The sequence below is a fragment of the Drosophila erecta genome, unplaced genomic scaffold (genome assembly GCF_003286155.1).
Source record: "Drosophila erecta strain 14021-0224.00,06,07 unplaced genomic scaffold, DereRS2 tig00000092-arrow-pilon, whole genome shotgun sequence".
Lineage (NCBI taxonomy): Eukaryota > Metazoa > Arthropoda > Insecta > Diptera > Drosophilidae > Drosophila > Drosophila erecta.
In genome coordinates, this window is record NW_020825207.1 from 17420767 (window position 1) to 17440290 (window position 19524).

Here is a 19524-nt window from a genome sequence, read left to right on the forward strand (position 1 = left end):
CCAAAACCGCTACTGAAAACTGCTTTCACTTTCTAATTTATATTATCAGCTGTATCATTAACAGTGTCATTTTTTATTACATTTAGTAAGCAAATAATATAAGTAATTTTCAAAGTATTAAAAACTTAGGAGCTTGCTAAACGTGGAATATTTCAAAGATTCCAAAAATATCTATGCTTGTCGATCGCCCGAAAACAAGCCCCATCTATTAAATGTAAACAGTCGGCAGCCTTGGAGCAAACCACGCATACTTCGGCTGATAATGAATCGGCAGACTTGTCTTAATAGGCTTTCTAATGCCGGTAGTTCATTCTCGTGAGCACGAGGGCAATTTTCCGCTCTACACTCTCCCGAACTTTGATTGTTGAAAAATTCTTACAAGAAAGCCCGAAAAAAGCTCCCCCAAGGTTCGTTGTTGTTGATATATAACCATAAACAAACAAGAGAGAATGCTATAGTCGAGTTTCCCGACTATTAGACACCCCTTACTGAGCCAAACGAGAAATTTCATACATCTGAAATATCTGTAGAAATTGGGAAATAAATAATAACATGAAAAAAAACTTAGGCGGTTTGTGGGCGTAGCAAAAAGTTTTTAGGCAAATCTATAGAAATTAACAAGATATATACAAAAAAATTAAAAAAATATCACAATAATTTTGAAACGTGTGGGCGTGACATGTCCAGTTCGACTCGGCTATTGATCATGATCGAGAATATATACATATACTTTATACATATGATCGAAACGCGTCCTTCTGCCTGTTACATACTTTTCGACGAATCTAGTATACCCGTTTATGTTACGAGTACCCCGTTACGAGTAACGGGTATAAATATATAAACTTTATAGCTAGTTTAAAAATTGTTGCAAAACTGTGTTTCCTTTTTTCTTAAAAAGTCTTAGTGTTTTATAAAATATTAATTTTTTTGGAATTCTTAGAAACTCAAATTACTTAAATGCTCTTCAATGGCAATGATAAAACTTTAGCTACAAAATAGTCAACTTATCAACACCGCCGAAGACTGAGATTGATTTCCGATCGCCGACTGAGCGTTTTTGGCTGTGGACTCGAGCGTTGACCGAAAAGCTTTTCATTCGGATGTATTCGCTGAATTTAGTCAGTCGCTCGTCGGCAGTGTTACAAGTAAGTAGTATGGGAGGTGAGCAAGAACAGGATTTATGTTCGAAACCGACGACTCCACGTTTTGGATATTTGTGTGTGTATCCAGTTCAGCGGTTCAATTGAATTCCGGATGAAAGACCCTCACCAGGCGATAATTGGGGATTTTTAGGAGAGTGTGTATGCAGTGCCGCTTGTGATGCAATTGCCGTGGATTTTGTTGTGCTTGTGTTTTCCTTCGCTGCTTTCGCCCGCATTCTTTACATAATTTCCCTGCATTTCTCGCATCCGCGACATGCGCATTGCCGCCCACCGCCCCACTCAAGGTCGAACGAAAATACTGAAAAGCCAAGAAATCCAATAGTCAACAAGTGTTTCTGCTACTGTTCTGTTTCTGCACAAGGTGCTTTGCTCAGGATAATCAGTTCTATGCCGATTGTATTTCTAAATTCAGTTTTCGGTTTTCAGATATCAAAACATTTCTTAAAAATAACTGAATTTTAAATAATCAGCTAAAAAATTCAGCTTCAAAATGTACATCTGCCATACAAAGTAGTTTAATGTGGCTGTATCATTTTCTATAACATTTTCGAACTACAATAAATCACTTTACGAGCCTCTTATAAGTTTTCTATCACAGGTCACGAATAGTACAATTTCCATTTCAAAACAAAATTCTTGCCAAGTGGTCTTCAGTCATTATTAATTAGGACACAATTTTGTTTTTATTTTTACGCGTTTCATTTCAAACTAATAGACTATATTTTATTTGCAAAAGGGTACAATGTGGTCGCCACGGGTTGTCCTACTTTTCCTGGCTCTTGCATTAGGCCAACCGGACGAGTTGGTGGAGGCCGCTGGTCCGCTGAAGGTGCTGGGACTGTTTCCCCATCCCGGAGTTAGCCACTTCCACTTCTTCCACCCCATCATGAAGGGTCTGGCCGAGGCGGGACATGACGTGAGCGTGGTTTCCCACTTCCCGGACAAGCATCCGGTTGCCCACTACAAGGATTTCCCCCTCACCGGGATGGACAAGCTCACGAATAGTGTTGATCTCAAGGTGAGTGAAATGGGGAATCCCATGTTCGTGCTTTAGCTAACTGAAAGGTTTGTAGTTATTGCCTTTTGAAGAAAATTTACCGAATAGGTTTAGATCATAGTAATATTTTTCTATATATTCCGAGTATTCCAGATGATTTACGATGTATTATTTAAACAACTTTATACTTTTAGTTTTTCGAGAAGCGCACATTCTACAGTCACTTCCAGGAGTTCTTCCTGCTGTACGAGTGGGGCAAGCAGAGCTGCAACCTAACGCTCCGTTCGGAAGCACTGCAGCAGATCCTGAGGCGTCCGGGACGCTTTGATGTGATCATCATGGAGCAATTCAACACCGACTGCATGATGGGGGTGGCCCACAAGCTCCAGGCGCCGGTAATCGCACTCAGCAGCTGTGTGATGATGCCCTGGCACTACGAGAGAATGGGAGCTCCTTTGATACCCTCGCACATCCCGGCGCTCTTCATGGCCCAGTCCCAGCACATGGACTTTGGCGGACGACTGGCCAATTGGTTTAGCACCCATGCCTTGAATTGGATGTACAAGTGAGTCTCATAGTTTGCTTATGAATTTCATGATATATTCAAATGAACTTAATGTTTTCGGTTGCAGATTACTATCGGTTCCCGCTGCCGATGCCATGGTTCAGTACAAATTTGGACACGACGTGCCCTCGGTAGGTGAGCTGGTGAAGAACACATCCATGTTCTTCGTGAACCAGCACTACTCGCTGTCAGGACCCAAGGTAACGCCGCCCAATGTCATCGAGCTGGGTGGCATACACATCCAGAAATCGAAGCCCCTGCCCGCCGATCTGCAGAGCATTTTGGACAATGCCGAGGAAGGAGTGATCCTGATCAGTTGGGGGTCAATGATCCGAGCGAATTCCCTGTCGGTGGCGAAAAGGGATGGCATTGTTCGGGCGGTGGCTCGATTGAAGCAGAAGGTTATCTGGAAATGGGAGAACGAAACACTGCCTAATCAGCCATCCAACATGTACATTATGAAGTGGCTGCCACAACGCGATATCCTCTGTCATCCCAACGTCAAGGTGTTCATGTCCCACGGAGGACTCATGGGCACCTCGGAGGCAGCTTACTGCGGAGTCCCAGTTGTAGCTACACCCATGTATGGCGATCAGTTCGTCAATACGGCCGCTTTGGTCGAGCGCGGCATGGGAACTATCCTGAATTTCGAGGACATAGGGGAGAACACGGTGATGAGGGCACTGAAGAAGGCACTGGACAAGAAGTGAGGCCACCATATCATACACTGTTATAGCCCAAACTTAACGTTCGTGATTTTCAGGTTCCATGATGCTGCCAAGGCAGTCTCCCACTCGTTCCACCACCGCCCACAGCAGGCCCTACATACAGCCATTTGGTGGGTGGAGCATGTGGCCCACACTGGCGGAGCTCCTCTGCTGAAGCCCAGTGCCGTCGAGATGTCCCGATTCGTGTACTACTCCCTGGACGTCTACGCCGTGTTGGCCGTGGTCCTGGGCAGCATCATTGCCAGTTGGGTGTGGCTCCTTCGACACTGCTGCGGATCCAGTGCTGCCCAGAAGACCAAGAGGGATTAGGTCGCCTCTTCCCTGCACAGCTTTGTTTGTGGTCTATGTGATATTTTGTACGAGTATGTTCTGTGTAAGACATTTTTAATTCTAAAGACGCCTACACCACGGATTGTATCTAGATGTAATAGTGACGCCAAATGAAATTCAAGTTTGCTACGATTGGGATTTACCCGTTTAGAACGAATATTGTTTCTAGTATGGGAAATCAAAAAATGTTATATAATATATTACCCTCTTTTCAAAAGCATTGCGAATCAGGAATGTTGATAATTTGATGATGCCAAAATAAACAACATATTTTTAAATAAATGGAAATAAACCATTTAGTGGAAAGAAAATATCTGAAAATTGTTTCTAGTATGGAAATATAATTAGAATTTAAAATATTAATATTTACATTTTTTAAATATTTCCCCCTTTTTGACTGACGTGCTTATCAGTAATGCTTAAATGCTCCAAAATTTGTAGGTGAGAATTCCTATTACATTTTGTTGATGATATTCTAAGAAAAGAGAGATGTTTCTATTTCTACATACTGGGATACTCTTAAGTGCCCTCCGAAAGATTGAATTATGTATATATGTATGCTTTCGCCGCCTAATCGAGATCTTTTTCTACTCGTCGGTGTCAGTTGGGGCTCATCTTCTGGCCGTTCCGGATCTATCTCCCTGTGTAAGCCGAACGCCGGTGATTACTATTTCTGTTTGCTAATTGTAAAGCGGAACCATATTCGCATTCGTTAAATTTAGAAGTGCATTCCACAGCATGTAAAACTCATATCATCACGAAAATCGATTTTATAAGGCCCTGTCCCGCTGACTCAACTTGAACTTGACCCTTTCCCCTTGTTTTTTTAGAAAAATGTGTGGCGGGAAGGCTTTCTGCCTGCTGGCGCTACTGTCTCTGGTCGTGTCCAGCGACTCCCTGCGAATTCTGGGTCTGTTTCCGCACCCGGCCATCAGTCACTTCAAGTTCTTTCACCCAATTATGCGCGGATTGGCCGAGGCCGGTCACAGTGTGGATGTCATCAGTCCCTTTGAGGACCAGGACCCTCCAAAGGGATACAAGGACCTCCTACTACCGCCAAACACCTTGACTGACACTATTAACTTACAGGTGAGTTGTAAAGTCATGACAAAATGAGTGGGTATACCCATGTCAATAAGTCGACGTTTTTAATTATCTAAAAAAATGGTGTATACGAAGCATGTCATAACTAATGTGATAAGTGGTGGTGTTATTACATTTCAAACGATATGAACTCTGAAATTTGTCAGCGTAACCCCCAGATATACTATTATGGTATTCAGCTTCATTAAGCACTTATCACTGCTTTAAACCTATTTTATAAGAAACCAACTTTTCTATCGATTTACCAGGACTTCGAACGGCCTTATCACTTCCTATTTCCCTATATCGAGTTCTTTATTTTGTACAACATGGGAAAAGAGGCCTGCAATACCACACTGCACAGCAGAGCCCTAACCGAGATCCTAAAGAATCCTCCTGGCTACTACGATGTTATTTTACTGGAGCAATTCAATACTGACTGTGCGATGAGTGTGGCCCATGTGCTCCAAGCTCCGGTCATTGGAATGAGCAGCTGTGCTCTGATGCCATGGCACTACGAACGATTTGGAGCCCCTCTGATCCCATCATATATATCAGCATTGTTCCAGGGACAATCCCAGGAGATGTCCTTTGTGGCACGATTGCGCAACTGGATTACCGTGCACTCCCTCAACTTGCTGTACAAGTAAGTGGTCTATACATAATTACCGGTTTCGACCACATCCAGACATTAATCTCGTCTAGAATATATACAGTTCCCACTGAAAATTCCTTGATTCGGCAAAGATTCGGCCCTGGTCTGCCGTCCACGGAGGACTTGGTGAGGAATACTTCTTTGATGCTGGTCAACCAGCACTTTTCGCTCAGTGGACCAAAGCCTCTGCCCCCGAACGTCATCGAAGTGGGTGGTGTGCACATAAGTCCACCAAAACCTCTGCCCCCAGATCTTCAGAAAATACTGGATAACGCCTCCAATGGAGTCATCCTTATTAGCTGGGGCTCTCAGCTGAAAGCTAGTTCTCTTCCCGCTGCCCGACGAGATGGAATCGTTAGAGCGATTGGAAGATTGGAGCAGGAGGTCATCTGGAAGTATGAAAATGACACGCTGCCCAATAAGCCACCAAATCTCCATATCAGGAAGTGGCTGCCTCAGCGAGACATCCTCGCTCATCCAAATGTAAAGGTATTTATGTCCCACGGTGGCTTGATGGGCACGACGGAGGCGGTGTCCAGTGCTGTACCCATTGTGGGTGTCCCAATTTACGGCGACCAATCGCTCAATATTGCCGCATTGGTGCAGCGAGGAATGGCCCTGCAACTAGAGCTTAAGAAACTGGATGAAAATACTGTCTTTGAAGCGTTAACCAAGGCACTGGACCCTTCTCTCAAAGCAAAAGCCAAGGAAGTGGCCTCTGCGTACAACAACCGCATCCAGAGTCCCATGGAGACGGCCATTTGGTGGGTGGAACATGTGGCGGAGACGAAGGGAGCTCCTCTGACCCAACCAAGTTCCGTGCATCTCTCCCGCTTTGTTTATTACTCCTTGGACGTATACTTGGTGGTGTCCCTAACCATGCTACTACCTGTGATCATGCTCTTGGGATTGATCCGCATGTGTAAAAGAAGAGGCCCCAAAGAAGACCACAAGCTAAAGCGCAAATAACCCAATGAACTTTTTGGTTTTCAAGGATTACTAAATTAAATAAAATTATGAAAATACCAGTGATATTTCCTAATATATTTCCATCCGTTGATTAGGCAATCTTAAATAAATATATATGATATATTATCAGATCATAAAATACATTTTACCAGAACAGAATTGGCAATTCCAAAACACCACCTCCGTGAAGTTTAAAACCCCAATTAAGATTTATATAAAACAGTTCACTTTTAATAAAAATATATATACAAAATCAAGATCCCTTCCCTTACAATTTGGCCTTGGCCGCACCCGGGAAACCCAGACGATACAGAGCAACCACTACAGCTCCTCCCAGTCCCAGATTGTGCTGCAGAGCCAACTGTGCATTGGGCACCTGGCGCTTCTCAGCCAATCCACGGAGCTGCCAGCAGAGCTCAGCACATTGAGCCAGACCTGTGGCGCCCAGAGGATGGCCCTTCGAGATCAGACCACCACTTGGGTTGACCACGAACTTGCCACCGTAGGTGTTGTCTCCAGCGTCGATGAATTCGCCGGCCTTGCCCTCTCCACACAAACCAAGTGCCTCATACGTGACCAACTCGTTGGCCGAGAAGCAATCGTGCAGCTCCACCACCTGGACATCCTGGGGCTTGTACCCACTCTTGGCGAACAGACGCTGGGTGGCCAGACGGGTCATGTCGGTTCCAGCAATCTTCATCAAACTCTTGTCGGCAAAGGTGGAAGCCGGGTCGCTGGCCATCTCCATGCCCACAATCTCCACGGCCTGCTTTTCCAATCCATGGCGGCGCACGAAAGCCTCGGAGGCGAGAATGGCAGCTCCAGATCCATCGGAAGTGGGACAGCACTGCAGCTTTGTCAGCACTCCCTCCACAACCTGGGGCGACTTCATAATCTGCTCCAGGGTGTATTCATCGCGGAACTGCGAGTAGCTAAAAGCAACAAATGGGAACAGATAAAGCGGCATGTGTGAGGATCAGCTGCATGCAATACGACCATAGGAGTGGATGATGGTCTACGGTCTACTTATTTCTCTGCTTTTAGCGATAAGATAAGCGCACGCGTAAGGTGAACTTTCGACTAAACTTACGGATTATTGACGGAGTGCTTGTGGTTCTTCCAAGCGATCTTGCCGAAGTGCTCGGGCTTAGTGCCATACTTCTTCATGTGTTCCTTGCCGGCATTGCCGAAGATCTGGGCAGCCATGGGACCAGCTCCAATCTCGGTCAGCTCACTCATCTCGGTGATGTGGCGCTCCATGGGATTGGCGCGATCAAAGTACTATTAGAAGAGCAAATAATGGATCAGTATTCGGTTTTGTAAGGAGTGCCACTTTTACCTTTGAGGACAGGGATCCACGCTCCATCTTTTCGAATCCCAGAGCTAGGACGCAGTCAGAGTTTCCGCTCTCCACGATCTGTTTGGCCAAATACAGGGCACTCGATCCCGTGGAGCAGTTGTTGTTGACGTTATATACCGGAATGCCGGTCATTCCGACCTCGTAGATGGCCCGCTGTCCGCAGGTGGAGTCTCCGTAAACGTAGCCGGCCACCGCCTGCTGCACTTCCTCAAACTTGATGCCTGCATCCTGAAGAGCTTTCGTAATGGCTTCTTTGGCGAAGTCCGGGTAGCAAACATCAGCTCGGCGACCGGGCTTCTCAAACTGCAAGAAATTGGAAGAAGATGGTCGGATAGATATCAATACCCAAGGCGGCACAAAGGTCAATCTTCCGCAGACGAACCTTGGTCATGCCCACTCCGATAACGTAAACTCTGGTCTTGGTCATTTTTCGGCTGTTTTTTCTCTGCGGGATCGCGGATCGGACTTTCTGTATCGACTGAAGTGGATTAACAGGTTGCGGACTTATATACGAAAGATATGATAAGACCAGCACTGTCGGATCAGCTTGTTTCCCGTTGAATTTATTGTTCACTTTCTTTGCACTTCAAAAACTGGAAGCCCATGCATACCACATGGTCATTAAATAGGAATCTGGATCGTTTAGAAAGTCTGTCTAGTTAAAATTGTATATATGAACGCTTTTCTTGTTTGCTTATTAGTTTAAGTTCGCTAAAAAACACATCACTGTCAACAGGGCTACCAGCTGTTTTACAATGTTTTAATAATTTTCAATGCTTCCAAAACTGTGGGCTGGCATAGGAGAACTCATGTAATGTTAAAAAAGGAACTTATTTACATATACATATTTATGGTTTAATTTAAATTTTGATTGCTATAAATTTTCGGGTTTTTTTATTTTTGTTAACAGTGGTCATTAAATGGGAATCTGGATCGTTTAGAAATTCTGTCTAGTTAAAATTGTATATATGAACGCTTTCCTTGTTTGCTTGTTAGTTTAAGTTCGCTAAAAAACACATCACTGTCAACAGGGCTACCAGCTGTTTTACAATGTTTTAATAATTTTCAATGCTTCCAAAACTGTGGACTGGCATAGGAGAACTCATGTAATGTTAAAAAAGGAACTTATTTACATATACATATTTATGGTTTAATTTAAATTTTGATTGCTATAAATTTTCCGGTTTTTTTATTTTTGTTAACAGTTCCCTCGTTATTAAGTCTGAAATTAATTTTACACTTTGTATATAGGTAAATACACCGTATTTTTTCCAGGGCTGCACACTATTGTAGTCAAGGCGCGCAACTTGAACATTCGCGTAGTGTAACCGCTTGTTACTCTAACGCAGTTTGGTCACCCTGTGCATACCGGTATCGATAGCCCGATAGGTTCAGTCGAATAAAGGCTTAAGCCTCCTAATATCGCCAACAATCGCAGTTCATACTAACATTTAGTTAATTGCTCTCGAGCACTAGTTGTGGTATTACCTGTTTTACCTACGATCCTGTAGCTGCAAAATGTCAAAGAACCGTGTGTACGTTGTCGGTGTGGGCATGACCAAGGTGTGTGTTCCACAAACTAGCTATCTGAGAAAAAAGAAGCAATAAAACCAAAACAAAGAATTCCAAGAGCAGCTTCGTCGACTTGCAATTAGGTTTAATATTGAGAAATCTTAAGCGAATGCCGGACTTTGAACTGGGGTGCACTTCGTACGCTAATCTGCTCTCGAATGTTTGTGGCTCCATGCTATAATCATAAATATAATTATTATAACGACTATCACAATCGAACGTTTGCCCCCTGAAGTGGCACGATTAGAATTTTAATACTCTTGGCTGCCAATGTCAATCTTTGAGAATCTGATATTAAACACTCTGTCTTCGTGTTCCCTCTGCAGTTTGAGAAGCCCGGTCGCCGAGCTGATGTTTGCTACCCGGACTTCGCCAAGGAAGCCATTACGAAAGCTCTTCAGGATGCAGGCATCAAGTTTGAGGAAGTGCAGCAGGCGGTGGCCGGCTACGTTTACGGAGACTCCACCTGCGGACAGCGGGCCATCTACGAGGTCGGAATGACCGGCATTCCCGTATATAACGTCAACAACAACTGCTCCACGGGATCGAGTGCCCTGTATTTGGCCAAACAGATCGTTGAGAGCGGAAACGCAGATTGCGTCCTAGCTTTGGGATTCGAAAAGATGGAGCGTGGATCCCTGTCCTCAAAGGTAAAAGTGGCACTCCTTACAAAACCGATTACTGATCCATTATTTGCTCTTCTAATAGTACTTTGATCGCGCCAATCCCATGGAGCGCCACATCACCGAGATGAGTGAGCTGACCGAGATTGGAGCTGGTCCCATGGCTGCCCAGATCTTCGGCAATGCCGGCAAGGAACACATGAAGAAGTATGGCACTAAGCCCGAGCACTTCGGCAAGATCGCTTGGAAGAACCACAAGCACTCCGTCAATAATCCGTAAGGGTTAACTATAATTATTGCAGTAATTCCTTATCTAATCTTCAGTCATATTTAATACGCTTAGCTACTCGCAGTTCCGCGATGAATACACCCTAGAGCAGATTATGAAGTCGCCCCAGGTTGTGGAGGGAGTGCTGACAAAGCTGCAGTGCTGTCCCACTTCCGATGGATCTGGAGCTGCCATTCTCGCCTCCGAGGCATTCGTTCGTCGCCATGGATTGGAAAAGCAGGCCGTGGAGATTGTGGGCATGGAGATGGCCAGCGACCCGGCTTCCACCTTTGCCGACAAGAGTTTGATGAAGATTGCTGGAACCGACATGACCCGTCTGGCCACCCAGCGTCTGTTCGCCAAGAGTGGGTACAAGCCCCAGGATGTCCAGGTGGTGGAGCTGCACGATTGCTTCTCGGCCAACGAGTTGGTCACGTATGAGGCACTTGGTTTGTGTGGAGAGGGCAAGGCCGGCGAATTCATCGACGCTGGAGACAACACCTACGGTGGCAAGTTCGTGGTTAACCCAAGTGGTGGTCTGATCTCGAAGGGCCATCCTCTGGGCGCCACGGGTCTGGCTCAATGTGCTGAACTCTGCTGGCAGCTCCGTGGATTGGCTGAGAAGCGCCAGGTGCCCAATGCACAGTTGGCTCTGCAGCACAATCTGGGACTGGGAGGAGCTGTAGTGGTTGCTCTGTATCGTCTGGGTTTCCCTGCTGCCAACAGCGTGGTTCGCAACCTGACCGCTGCCGGCAAGGCTGCCACCAGTGAGGATGGCTTTAAGGTTGCACCCCTATTGAAATTATTGGAGCAGGCCATGCAAGAGGATAAGGACAATCTGATCGAAAAGGTGCGCGCCATTTACGGCTTTAAGGTTAACAACGGACCCAATGGCCAAACCGGATTCTGGGTGATTGATGCCAAGCAGGGCAAGGGAAAGATAATCTTTAATGGAACACGTAAGCCCATTTTACTCTTATAAAGCAAAGTACACGATACTAAGTGTTTGGTTTCCTACTGCAGAAAAATGTGACGTTACCTTTATCATTAGCGACGATGATGTCTTTGAGCTGCTGACAGGAAAGCTGCCACCCCAAAAGGCCTTTTTCCAGGGCAAGATCAAGATCCAGGGCAACATGGGCTTTGCCATGAAACTGATGGACCTGCAGCGATCCGCCCAAGGAAGGATCGAGGAGCTGCGCTCCAAGCTATAGGCTCCTCTTCTTGTGCAATGCAACATCTTGGTGGCTTTGGATCTGTTAAACTTAGGTTTATGAATATATCCAGCATACGCTTTTTATACGACTTTTGTATTATTTCTTTAGTGATTAAACTGTTATTTTGGTAAACGAAAGATAGAAATTTTTTTTTTGGGTTTTCAAAATACTAAATTATAATAATTTTCTAATGTTGTACGATCCGAATCTTTATTGTTTCTTCAACGTGTAAGCTGGCTTATTCTAGTTATATATGGTATATATATAGTATAATTATCAATGTGTGTATTGTTCTACGCACTTTTAAAACACTTTTCAAAAAAGTTGTTGAGAAGGAAATCAAACTGGGAACTTTAAATTTATTGTTTTAAGGAGAACGGGGGTCTCTGGCCAATAAGTGCACGCCATTAAATATACACACTATAACACTATAACAAGTGTACGAGCTGCATTAAAAAACTTTCAATTGATGTTTCTAAAAAGTGCTTGCGGTGTGGTTGGTGGTGTAAATAAATAAAAAACTACATTTCTATCAAGTGTCGCATTTTGAGCTTATAAAACTATGTTTCGTTATCAAATATAAGGGTGTTTGTATGTGAAGTTTAGGACTACATGATAAGCTTTGGGCTATATACAAAGGAAGATCTCTGGGTACTGGATGAAATTGTATTCAGCTACCACAGAACTGTGGTTGCTCGTATTGAAGAACAAGGAATAACAATTTTTATAAAACTGGTATAGCTACACCCATACAGAATGTAAAACCTGATATACGGAAGTATTGCGCACCACTAAAAAACTATATAATTGTTTGCCCAACCTTCAGTAAGTATTAAAATCCCTTTCAGAGTTGAGATCTTCCTTTAAAGGATTCAGCAACTCGATATCCGTTACACGAAATTCCGAATGCTTTTAAATTTACAAAATATATAGTTTCACATAAAGTCCAAATAGGAGCCTCTACTTTCGCCCTCCTTCCATTCCTTCTCCCAGTTTCAAAAGCTATTGTTGGAACTGGCGTATGAGGAGAGCGAACTATTCGTTGTTGCCGAGGATGTCGATGAGGAGGAGTTGCTATTGGGGCCACTTCCCGTTGGCTTGTCCATGCTGGCTATTATAGATCCCAACAAATCAGGTCTCTTCGTCGTGCCTTTCGCCATGGAGACGCGATTTCCCGCCGCGGAGCCTGCGATAATGATCTTGTGGGAGGGCAAATTAATGGTTTTGTAGGTGGGTTTTAACGGGGAAACTGTGGTTGATATGGGCATTGTGATACCACTGCTCTTGGTGCTCGGAGGAGGCGGCGGCGGTGGCGGTGCAGTGACCCGTGATGGTGGCAATGGCGGCAAGGGTGGCAAAACCACTGACATTCTGGTTAGAGGCGTCAAAGAGCCTGGGAGCACCACTTTTACAATTTGACTGGGTGGCGGAGGAGGTGGTGCAGCTACAATTGGTACTGGAGGATGGAGAGAAGATTTTGGTATGGGTGGAGGAGCCAGAGTGGAGTGAGCACTTATAAGTGGTGAAGAAGTATTAGGCAATGATGTAGAAGCAACAGCGGGGGCTGGTTCTTTTGGAATCGGTATATCCATCTCCACAATCTCCTCGGAACACACTTCAGAGACCTCCTCTTCGTGATCAACAATCAATTGGGGTGTGCTCTCCACAATTAGCTCGTTACCCACATCTTCAACCGGATCCGGAGGCGGCGGAGGTGGTGGCGCTGTTGCTGATAGAGCTGGATTGGAGGTACTGATATCACTTTTACAGTCGGAAACAATCTTCACTTCTATCTTGATCTCGGGCTCTTTTTGATTTAGACGATGAATGAAAGGCGTCTGAGGCACAAGTGGCGGTGGCAGTCCCGATAGGATAGGCGGCGCAGCTACAGGAATAGTGCAAATAGGTGGTGCAGAAGGGGGTGTGGCTATAGATTTTGGGGCAGGAGCTGCTGTAGCAACAACTGTGGGATCTGAAGCATTGGGAGCTGTGTCACTGTTTAATCTGGGAATTTTGGCGGGCGAGGGCTCACTCAAAGAGCTCTTTGCTGGCGTTGCATGTTTTTTCGGAGTTTCGATTTTCCTTTCTTTTTCTTTTTCCTTCTCCTTTTCTTTGCTTCTTTCCTTTTCCTTGTCTCTATCCTTCTCCCTAGACTTTTCCTTCTCTTTATCCTTTTTTAGCTTCTCCTTCTCAGGAGTCTCAACTACCGCCGCTTTGGTGAGCTTATATTTGTGCTCCAGAACCATTTTCCGCATATCTATCTTGGAGTCATCCTTGCTGGTCTTCTTTTTGGGTGTGCTAGCCCCACTAGCGCCGCTCTGACTGCTGCTGTTGCTGTTGGTTTCCTGATTTTGGCTCGGCGAGGAACTTCCTGCAGCTGGCTGCTCATCGATGCTGCTCTCACTGGATCGACGCTCCTTGCCGTCGAGGTCAATAAGTTTCTTCTTAGTCCTGCCATCATGTGCCCTCTTTGATGGCGTCTTTTTGCCGCATTCATCGTGGCTTATTGGGTTTGGCAGGATCGTTTGCTTTTCCTTGTAGTGAGGTGTTTCAGCCAGCACTGGGTTATTTTTCTCGTTAATCACCTCCTGGCCGGGATAATACTGTCGCAGTCGCAGGTGCCAAGCTTTAGGATTGATAATTTTAATTTAATGAAACGATAAAAAGTATAATAATTGCATTCGATCTCTTACCTACGCTCGTAACCGCCGTTACTGTGCGAAACTGGTGAATTATGTTGCGGGGTAAAAAGTATATGTCATTGTCGCACAGCTGAATACGAGCGTAACGTACGCCCTCGCGACGTAGCTGGTTAAGTTTGGCGTCCTCGATCCACTGTACGCACTGTGAGATTGGCGGCTCGTGCAGGTCCAGCTGCAGCATTTCCACCATTGTGTTAAAGTCCTGTGCAGCAAAAGCGACCACGTCTTTGGTGATGCGGTTCTGCGAGTAAGTTTGTCCACAGTGTACGGCTTTCAGTATACCTGCGGAACGGTTAATAAAAACATAGCGCCGATTAGTCGATTTCAGATAGCATATTCATGCGAGGCAGCTCACCAACTGCTGCGGTGGTGATGCGTTCGTGGCCATGGCCTACGTGATCCGCATGCGCCTTGGTCCGATCCTCGATCATCGTCTCCCGCGCCTCCGACAAACGGGGCAAATATTGAAGGTTTCTCAACTCATTAATCCGAGTCCTACGATTAAATTGTGTGAGTTAATGAATGATTTTTAGGAATATTCATCCAGACGCAACTAACCTTTGCCTTTTAAGTGGAGTCTTGCTGTTTAACTCTGCTGTGGGGACCAACTGCTCCCCAGCTCGGATCCAGAGGATGGGACCATCGTTCGACTGACGAGGATCCGTTTGGAGTATGGAATTACAAGCCCAAGGCATGGTCTAAGACAAGAGAATTAGATTAATGAAGTGTGTTTAGCATTTAACATAATGTGAGTACGTTTACCTTTCGTAAAAATGGATTCATTTCAATGCGACCCAAAAGGTCTGGGAAGTATCCGCCCACCTCTTCGTGCACTTTGCCAACCAGACTGATCTGATGCAGTGGTCCATATCGAAAGGTTCCTTGGCAATAGTTGCGAACCACCTGAAGGTGAGAAATGAGACAAAATTTTAACATATTTTTCTTGCTAATACGCCATATATATCGATTTACCTGCTCGTTGTATTGCGACATTGTACAGGTCTCGATGTCGGAATTTCTTCCCAGAACACCCGCCTTTACTGTCAGCGTTGAGTAGTTCTCGGCCATATGCTCGAGGAGATCGGGTAAATACCTCGCGGCATCGTGGACAATACCCATCACATGGTGGGCATACCCTTGTTCATCTTCGGCAAAGCACACCTCAAAGAATTCATCCACCAGCTCCTCCATTTCCTCTGGCGACAATGCGTCGATTTCATGCTGGTACAGGTGAACAATAGAGGCCCCGCCATTTGGATATTGCTCCACCTGGAAGTAGCAGCCGTACTTTAGGTTCTCCAAGCCAGCCGGTGGATTTCGGTTGGGCCTTGGCGGCAGGCTCTGAACAGTTTGCCAGGGTCCAGTTGCTGGTGCATGCTGCAAGCACTGAACGCCCACGCTGGTCCGCCGAATCTTGGAGCGCTTGTAGCACTTGGAGCACTCCCGAGATGACGATGAAGAGTGGCGAGAAGATGACGACGAGGAACTCTTGTGATGGTTGTTGGAGGTTGAAGAGGACGAAGAAGATAAGTAGGGTTTGCGGCTGCTGCTACTTTGGCTGGAGGAATGATTGCTGGCCGTGGAGTTCGATCCCGAACTGTTTTTCTGTGCCGGGGAGGGCATAAGCTTGGAACTGGAGCCCTTGTCTCCGAAATTGAGCTGTCTGGAAACCTCATCTCGTGTTTTCGCTATCGCCTCGCCATTTACTAGAGGTTTGTTTGGCTTCTCCGTTGATTCCGTTTTAATTTCCGCTTCAGTTTTAATGAGGTTACTAAGTACTGGTGATGGTTCTGCTTCCACTTCTAGTTTGGTTTCTATCGGTTCTTTTTTGATGACCTCCTCCACCTTAACCTGCTGCTCGAGAGCAACAACCACCGCCTGAGGCAAAACAGGATCTGCCCCCGGCTCCTTCGACTTGGAAGAGCTGTTCTGACTGCTCCGGCTGCTGTCAGAACTTCGCCGTCGATTCGAGTGCGAGGATGAGCTGGACGACGAGGAAGGAATCTGGAAAATATAAGTTAGAAGTGTTTGGTTTTTTCTGGTTTGATGGAAAGATGTGCAATCTTGTAGAGGCTGCTACGGTTTACTTAGCACTATGTAAACTGTGAAAATATATTATAGGCACGCATCAAATATAAAAGGTTCTGAGAATTTTGACTCGCTGTATTCAACATCACGTATCTTGCTATCAGCGATTTGTTTGTAGTAATGTGAGTAAATGGGTGGTAGCTTCATGACGATAGTTTTATTCGCAACTGCCCTAGTTACACTGGAAATTTAACTTTACTTTTATACGAAATTCAAGTTCTGGAAATGAAACGACCTTAGTTTGAAGTTTGGGGCAATCAAGCGAGTTGTCCAACAAATTATGCTCCCGTGTCCGTTTGCTATCTGCACTTTCGGATCCGTTCCTGGACTCACCTTCTCCCGATCGCGCTCCCTTTCGCGTTCCCGGTCCCTGTCATTGCGGTGATACTTCTTCTCTTTGCTGCGCGATGAGCTGGACTTGTGGTCGGCCTCCTTGGAGGACTTGGAGCTACTTTCGCGATTCCTGTCGCGCTCCCGCTCCCGCTCCTTGTCCCGCTCCCTCTCCTTGTCCTTGTCTCGATCCTTGCTGCTGCTGCTGTGGTTGCTGCTGCGGCGATTCTTGTCCTCAGCCCGCTCCTTATCTCTCTTCTTTCTTTTGTGGTTGTGCTCTTCTGCGGGCGGCGTTGGCGAGATGGTGGGAGGGCAAATCACATTAGTTGACATTGGATTCGTGTTCTGCGAATTTCGCTTTACTTTACCTGTCTTCTCGTCCGAACTTGTGCTTGTTTTTGTTGTCTCTGCCGAGGCGGTTGTTGATGCAGTTGTTGTTGTTGCCGTGGGTGCCTCTGCTGTTGTTTTTGCCGCCGATGATGCTGGTGCTTGTTCCTCTTCAGCTGCTGCCAGCAATGTAATTGCATTTGTTGTTGGGTTACTTGGGTTCCCATCGCCTGACTGCAGTTGTTGTTGCTGTTGTGTGGGTAACGTGCTGCCGTTTGTAGTTGTTGCTGCTGCTGGTTCCACTGGTGTATTTGTTGCTGCTGCTCCTCCCTCTGCGCTTGTAGTTGTTGGACTGGCATTTCCGCGGGCATTTGCGTTGTTGTTTTCCACTACCGCCCCGTTGCTTACGCCCTTTTCAGACGTCTCCCGCTGCTCGGTGGCTCGGCCCGCTCCTTCTAGAGGCTTCTCCTCCGGTTTTCGTGCATTTTCCGGGGATTCCTTGCCGCCGTTCGCCAATTCTACGTTATTTTCGCCACCTCGAGTGTTCTCCATGTGTTCGTGTGTGTAGTGGCACACACACGCGCGTATGGGTGTGTGTGCGTGTGTTGCCCTACGCCTGTATTGAATATCGATCAGTCGGCCGTCTACGTGACGCCTCTCAGCTAGCCGTGTCTTTTATCTTACGCTCCGTTTACACTTCACCCGCGCCCTCTTCCACGGGATTTTCATGCGACTGGCAGAATTTCCGCAGCGGCGTTTTCAGCGATTCGCGAATAGTTTTTTTTTTGTTCTAGAAGCCGTCGCGCACTGTCGTTTTTCAACTCTACTCTTCAAATGTAGAGCGTTTGTGAGCACTGGTCTATAAACAGTGCTATGTATTGCGCCACCTAGCGGCAACCCGCGTAGCGAGGTTGTTAATGAAAAATCGATGGAAATATCGAAACATCGATTTCAGCATTGAAGTGCGCCATCTATGGGCGATACTTATCCGGCGCGGCGTTTAAATTAATTTATTGTACAGTTGGTAATGCTCTTATGTAAATTTATTAATGTAAAGAACTTTTAAATTGTTCAGCGCATCTTTTCTATTTTGACTGAGATCATTTGCTACTGCCTTTTATAATATTTTACTGATAAAATATATAAACATTACATAAATATAATTCAAATGTGCTTTTAAGATTCCGTTGGTGTTTTTTGCTCCTTTTCTTCGGTTGGTTGCTTATAAACTTTTTTAATTAATGTCGGGACCTTAGCCAGATACTCCATGAGGATCATTTCGTCTTTCAGAGTGTTCAGATACATGCGTTGAATGTTTCTCATAACCGGATCAAGTATTTTAGTAACAGCTACTTCATTAGAACTGTCACTTAGATTTACGAGTTCTAGATCGTCTGGCGTTAAAATGCTTAATAGGGAATTCCCAACAGTTGGAACTACTGTTTTCTCAGTTATCGTTTCGGACGTAATTCTTCTGCTCTTTTTCGGCACGCCACTGGATTTCTCTTCGGGTGGTACTTCCTCTCTTTTATCTTTCACTTCAAGTGCAAACGCGCTTAAGGCCTCTTGGACTTCTATTTGAGACCGAACTGCTGCTCTGAGATCGTCTCCGCTCTTCGCACTGATCACTGTAACTCTGGACGGTTTGGATTTGGATTCGTTGGAGGAGGTACCCTTACTGCAAGGAGGGAACTTCCTCTGGAATCGTTCGCCAACAGCCTGGCAATGAGCCTTGGCCGCTTCAAGATAGTCTTTTTTTTGCTTTTGGTGGCTAAACCGAAGTGGAGGTTCCTTAACATTACCACCCTCTTCCTCAACGTGCTCACTTTTACTAGATGGGTGCGCTTCAAAACTCAGATTCTTATAGAGGAGGCAGTCCCCGCCGCCTTTTTCAATGACTGGCCTCTGCTTTTTGCTATCATTAAGCAAAGATACTGGACGAATTGGCTGTTTCGGTTGCCTCTCTACCTTTAATTTCGACTGCTGTTGACACTACGTTTAGTTAGGGTATTTAAAATTAAAGTCAAAACACATCAAAGTGCTTACCTGTTGATTTTGGTCCGGTTGATAATTAACATTGGAATAGTTTTTGGAAAACGAATTTTGAGCACGATGAAAGCGCTGTTCGTGGTTAAAGGGGGACTCATGATCTTTGCAAGAATGTTTTTTATGATCGCAATGATTTTCCTGTCTTTTCTGGTGCTTATGTGTTGTACAATAATGTTTGCAGAACTTAGGCATATTCTCTGTAGATTTAATTCTCTCCTTACGCGAACGGCATTCCAGGTCCCTACATTTAATCTGCTTTTGGGCATTGAGTGGCTGCATTAAATACATGGCAATTATTAAAGTTACACCTTCTAATTCTATAGACTCACTGGTGGATTTGGCGCCCCATGGTCTTTATGCTGCTTACAACACTTATTGTTCTTGTCCATAGTCCAAGATTAGGGTAATTTTACAGGGTTTTTAGGGCTTACAAATGTTATATTTTAAATTGTCATGTATAACCCCGAGTACTAGACTAAGTCTAAGCTTAAAGCT

General features: G+C 45.3%; 6 protein-coding genes across 8 annotated transcripts; 3 read left to right on the top strand and 3 right to left on the bottom strand.

The window, feature by feature from the left end:
* The first annotated feature begins 1099 nt into the window (after positions 1 to 1099).
* LOC6549236 (UDP-glucuronosyltransferase 2B16) lies at positions 1100 to 4099 on the top strand. The gene is made up of 5 exons (XM_001974307.3): positions 1100 to 1148; positions 1903 to 2184; positions 2358 to 2728; positions 2796 to 3434; positions 3492 to 4099. The coding sequence occupies exons 1-5, from the start codon at positions 1104 to 1106 to the stop codon at positions 3763 to 3765; spliced, it is 1611 nt and encodes a 536-aa protein (XP_001974343.2). The 5' UTR covers positions 1100 to 1103; the 3' UTR covers positions 3766 to 4099.
* A 265-nt stretch (positions 4100 to 4364) lies between these two features.
* On the top strand, positions 4365 to 6748 carry LOC6549266 (UDP-glucuronosyltransferase 2B17). 2 transcript variants are annotated; one of them, XM_026980743.1, is made up of 4 exons: positions 4365 to 4431; positions 4617 to 4875; positions 5139 to 5515; positions 5575 to 6748. In XM_026980743.1, exons 2-4 carry the CDS (start codon positions 4621 to 4623, stop codon positions 6491 to 6493), a joined length of 1551 nt encoding a protein of 516 aa, XP_026836544.1. In that variant the 5' UTR covers positions 4365 to 4431; positions 4617 to 4620; the 3' UTR covers positions 6494 to 6748. The 2 variants fall into 2 exon arrangements, with proteins under 2 accessions (XP_026836544.1, XP_026836545.1); XM_026980744.1 differs by having other exon boundaries at positions 4428 to 4446.
* Positions 6699 to 8731, bottom strand: LOC6549265 (non-specific lipid-transfer protein). Its single transcript, XM_001974305.3, has 4 exons — positions 8236 to 8731; positions 7833 to 8156; positions 7584 to 7774; positions 6699 to 7425 (listed from the first exon to the last, which is right to left on the bottom strand). The coding sequence occupies exons 1-4, from the start codon at positions 8278 to 8280 to the stop codon at positions 6762 to 6764; spliced, it is 1224 nt and encodes a 407-aa protein (XP_001974341.1). The 5' UTR covers positions 8281 to 8731; the 3' UTR covers positions 6699 to 6761.
* Positions 8732 to 9205: 474 nt separating this feature from the next.
* Positions 9206 to 11621, top strand: LOC6549264 (non-specific lipid-transfer protein). The gene is made up of 5 exons (XM_001974304.3): positions 9206 to 9416; positions 9752 to 10075; positions 10134 to 10324; positions 10392 to 11275; positions 11340 to 11621. Exons 1-5 carry the CDS (start codon positions 9372 to 9374, stop codon positions 11528 to 11530), a joined length of 1635 nt encoding a protein of 544 aa, XP_001974340.1. The 5' UTR covers positions 9206 to 9371; the 3' UTR covers positions 11531 to 11621.
* A 92-nt stretch (positions 11622 to 11713) lies between these two features.
* LOC6549263 lies at positions 11714 to 17818 on the bottom strand. Of its 2 annotated transcripts, XM_001974303.3 has the most exons (8): positions 17022 to 17818; positions 16657 to 16934; positions 15208 to 16239; positions 14998 to 15138; positions 14794 to 14933; positions 14591 to 14730; positions 14227 to 14517; positions 11714 to 14159 (listed from the first exon to the last, which is right to left on the bottom strand). In XM_001974303.3, exons 1-8 carry the CDS (start codon positions 17530 to 17532, stop codon positions 12529 to 12531), a joined length of 4164 nt encoding a protein of 1387 aa, XP_001974339.1. In that variant the 5' UTR covers positions 17533 to 17818; the 3' UTR covers positions 11714 to 12528. The 2 variants fall into 2 exon arrangements, with proteins under 2 accessions (XP_001974339.1, XP_015012069.1); XM_015156583.2 differs by having other exon boundaries at positions 16657 to 17791.
* A 198-nt stretch (positions 17819 to 18016) lies between these two features.
* Positions 18017 to 19470, bottom strand: LOC6549262. The gene is made up of 3 exons (XM_026981216.1): positions 19359 to 19470; positions 19027 to 19302; positions 18017 to 18963 (listed from the first exon to the last, which is right to left on the bottom strand). Exons 1-3 carry the CDS (start codon positions 19416 to 19418, stop codon positions 18157 to 18159), a joined length of 1143 nt encoding a protein of 380 aa, XP_026837017.1. The 5' UTR covers positions 19419 to 19470; the 3' UTR covers positions 18017 to 18156.
* Between the last annotated feature and the right edge of the window lie 54 nt (positions 19471 to 19524).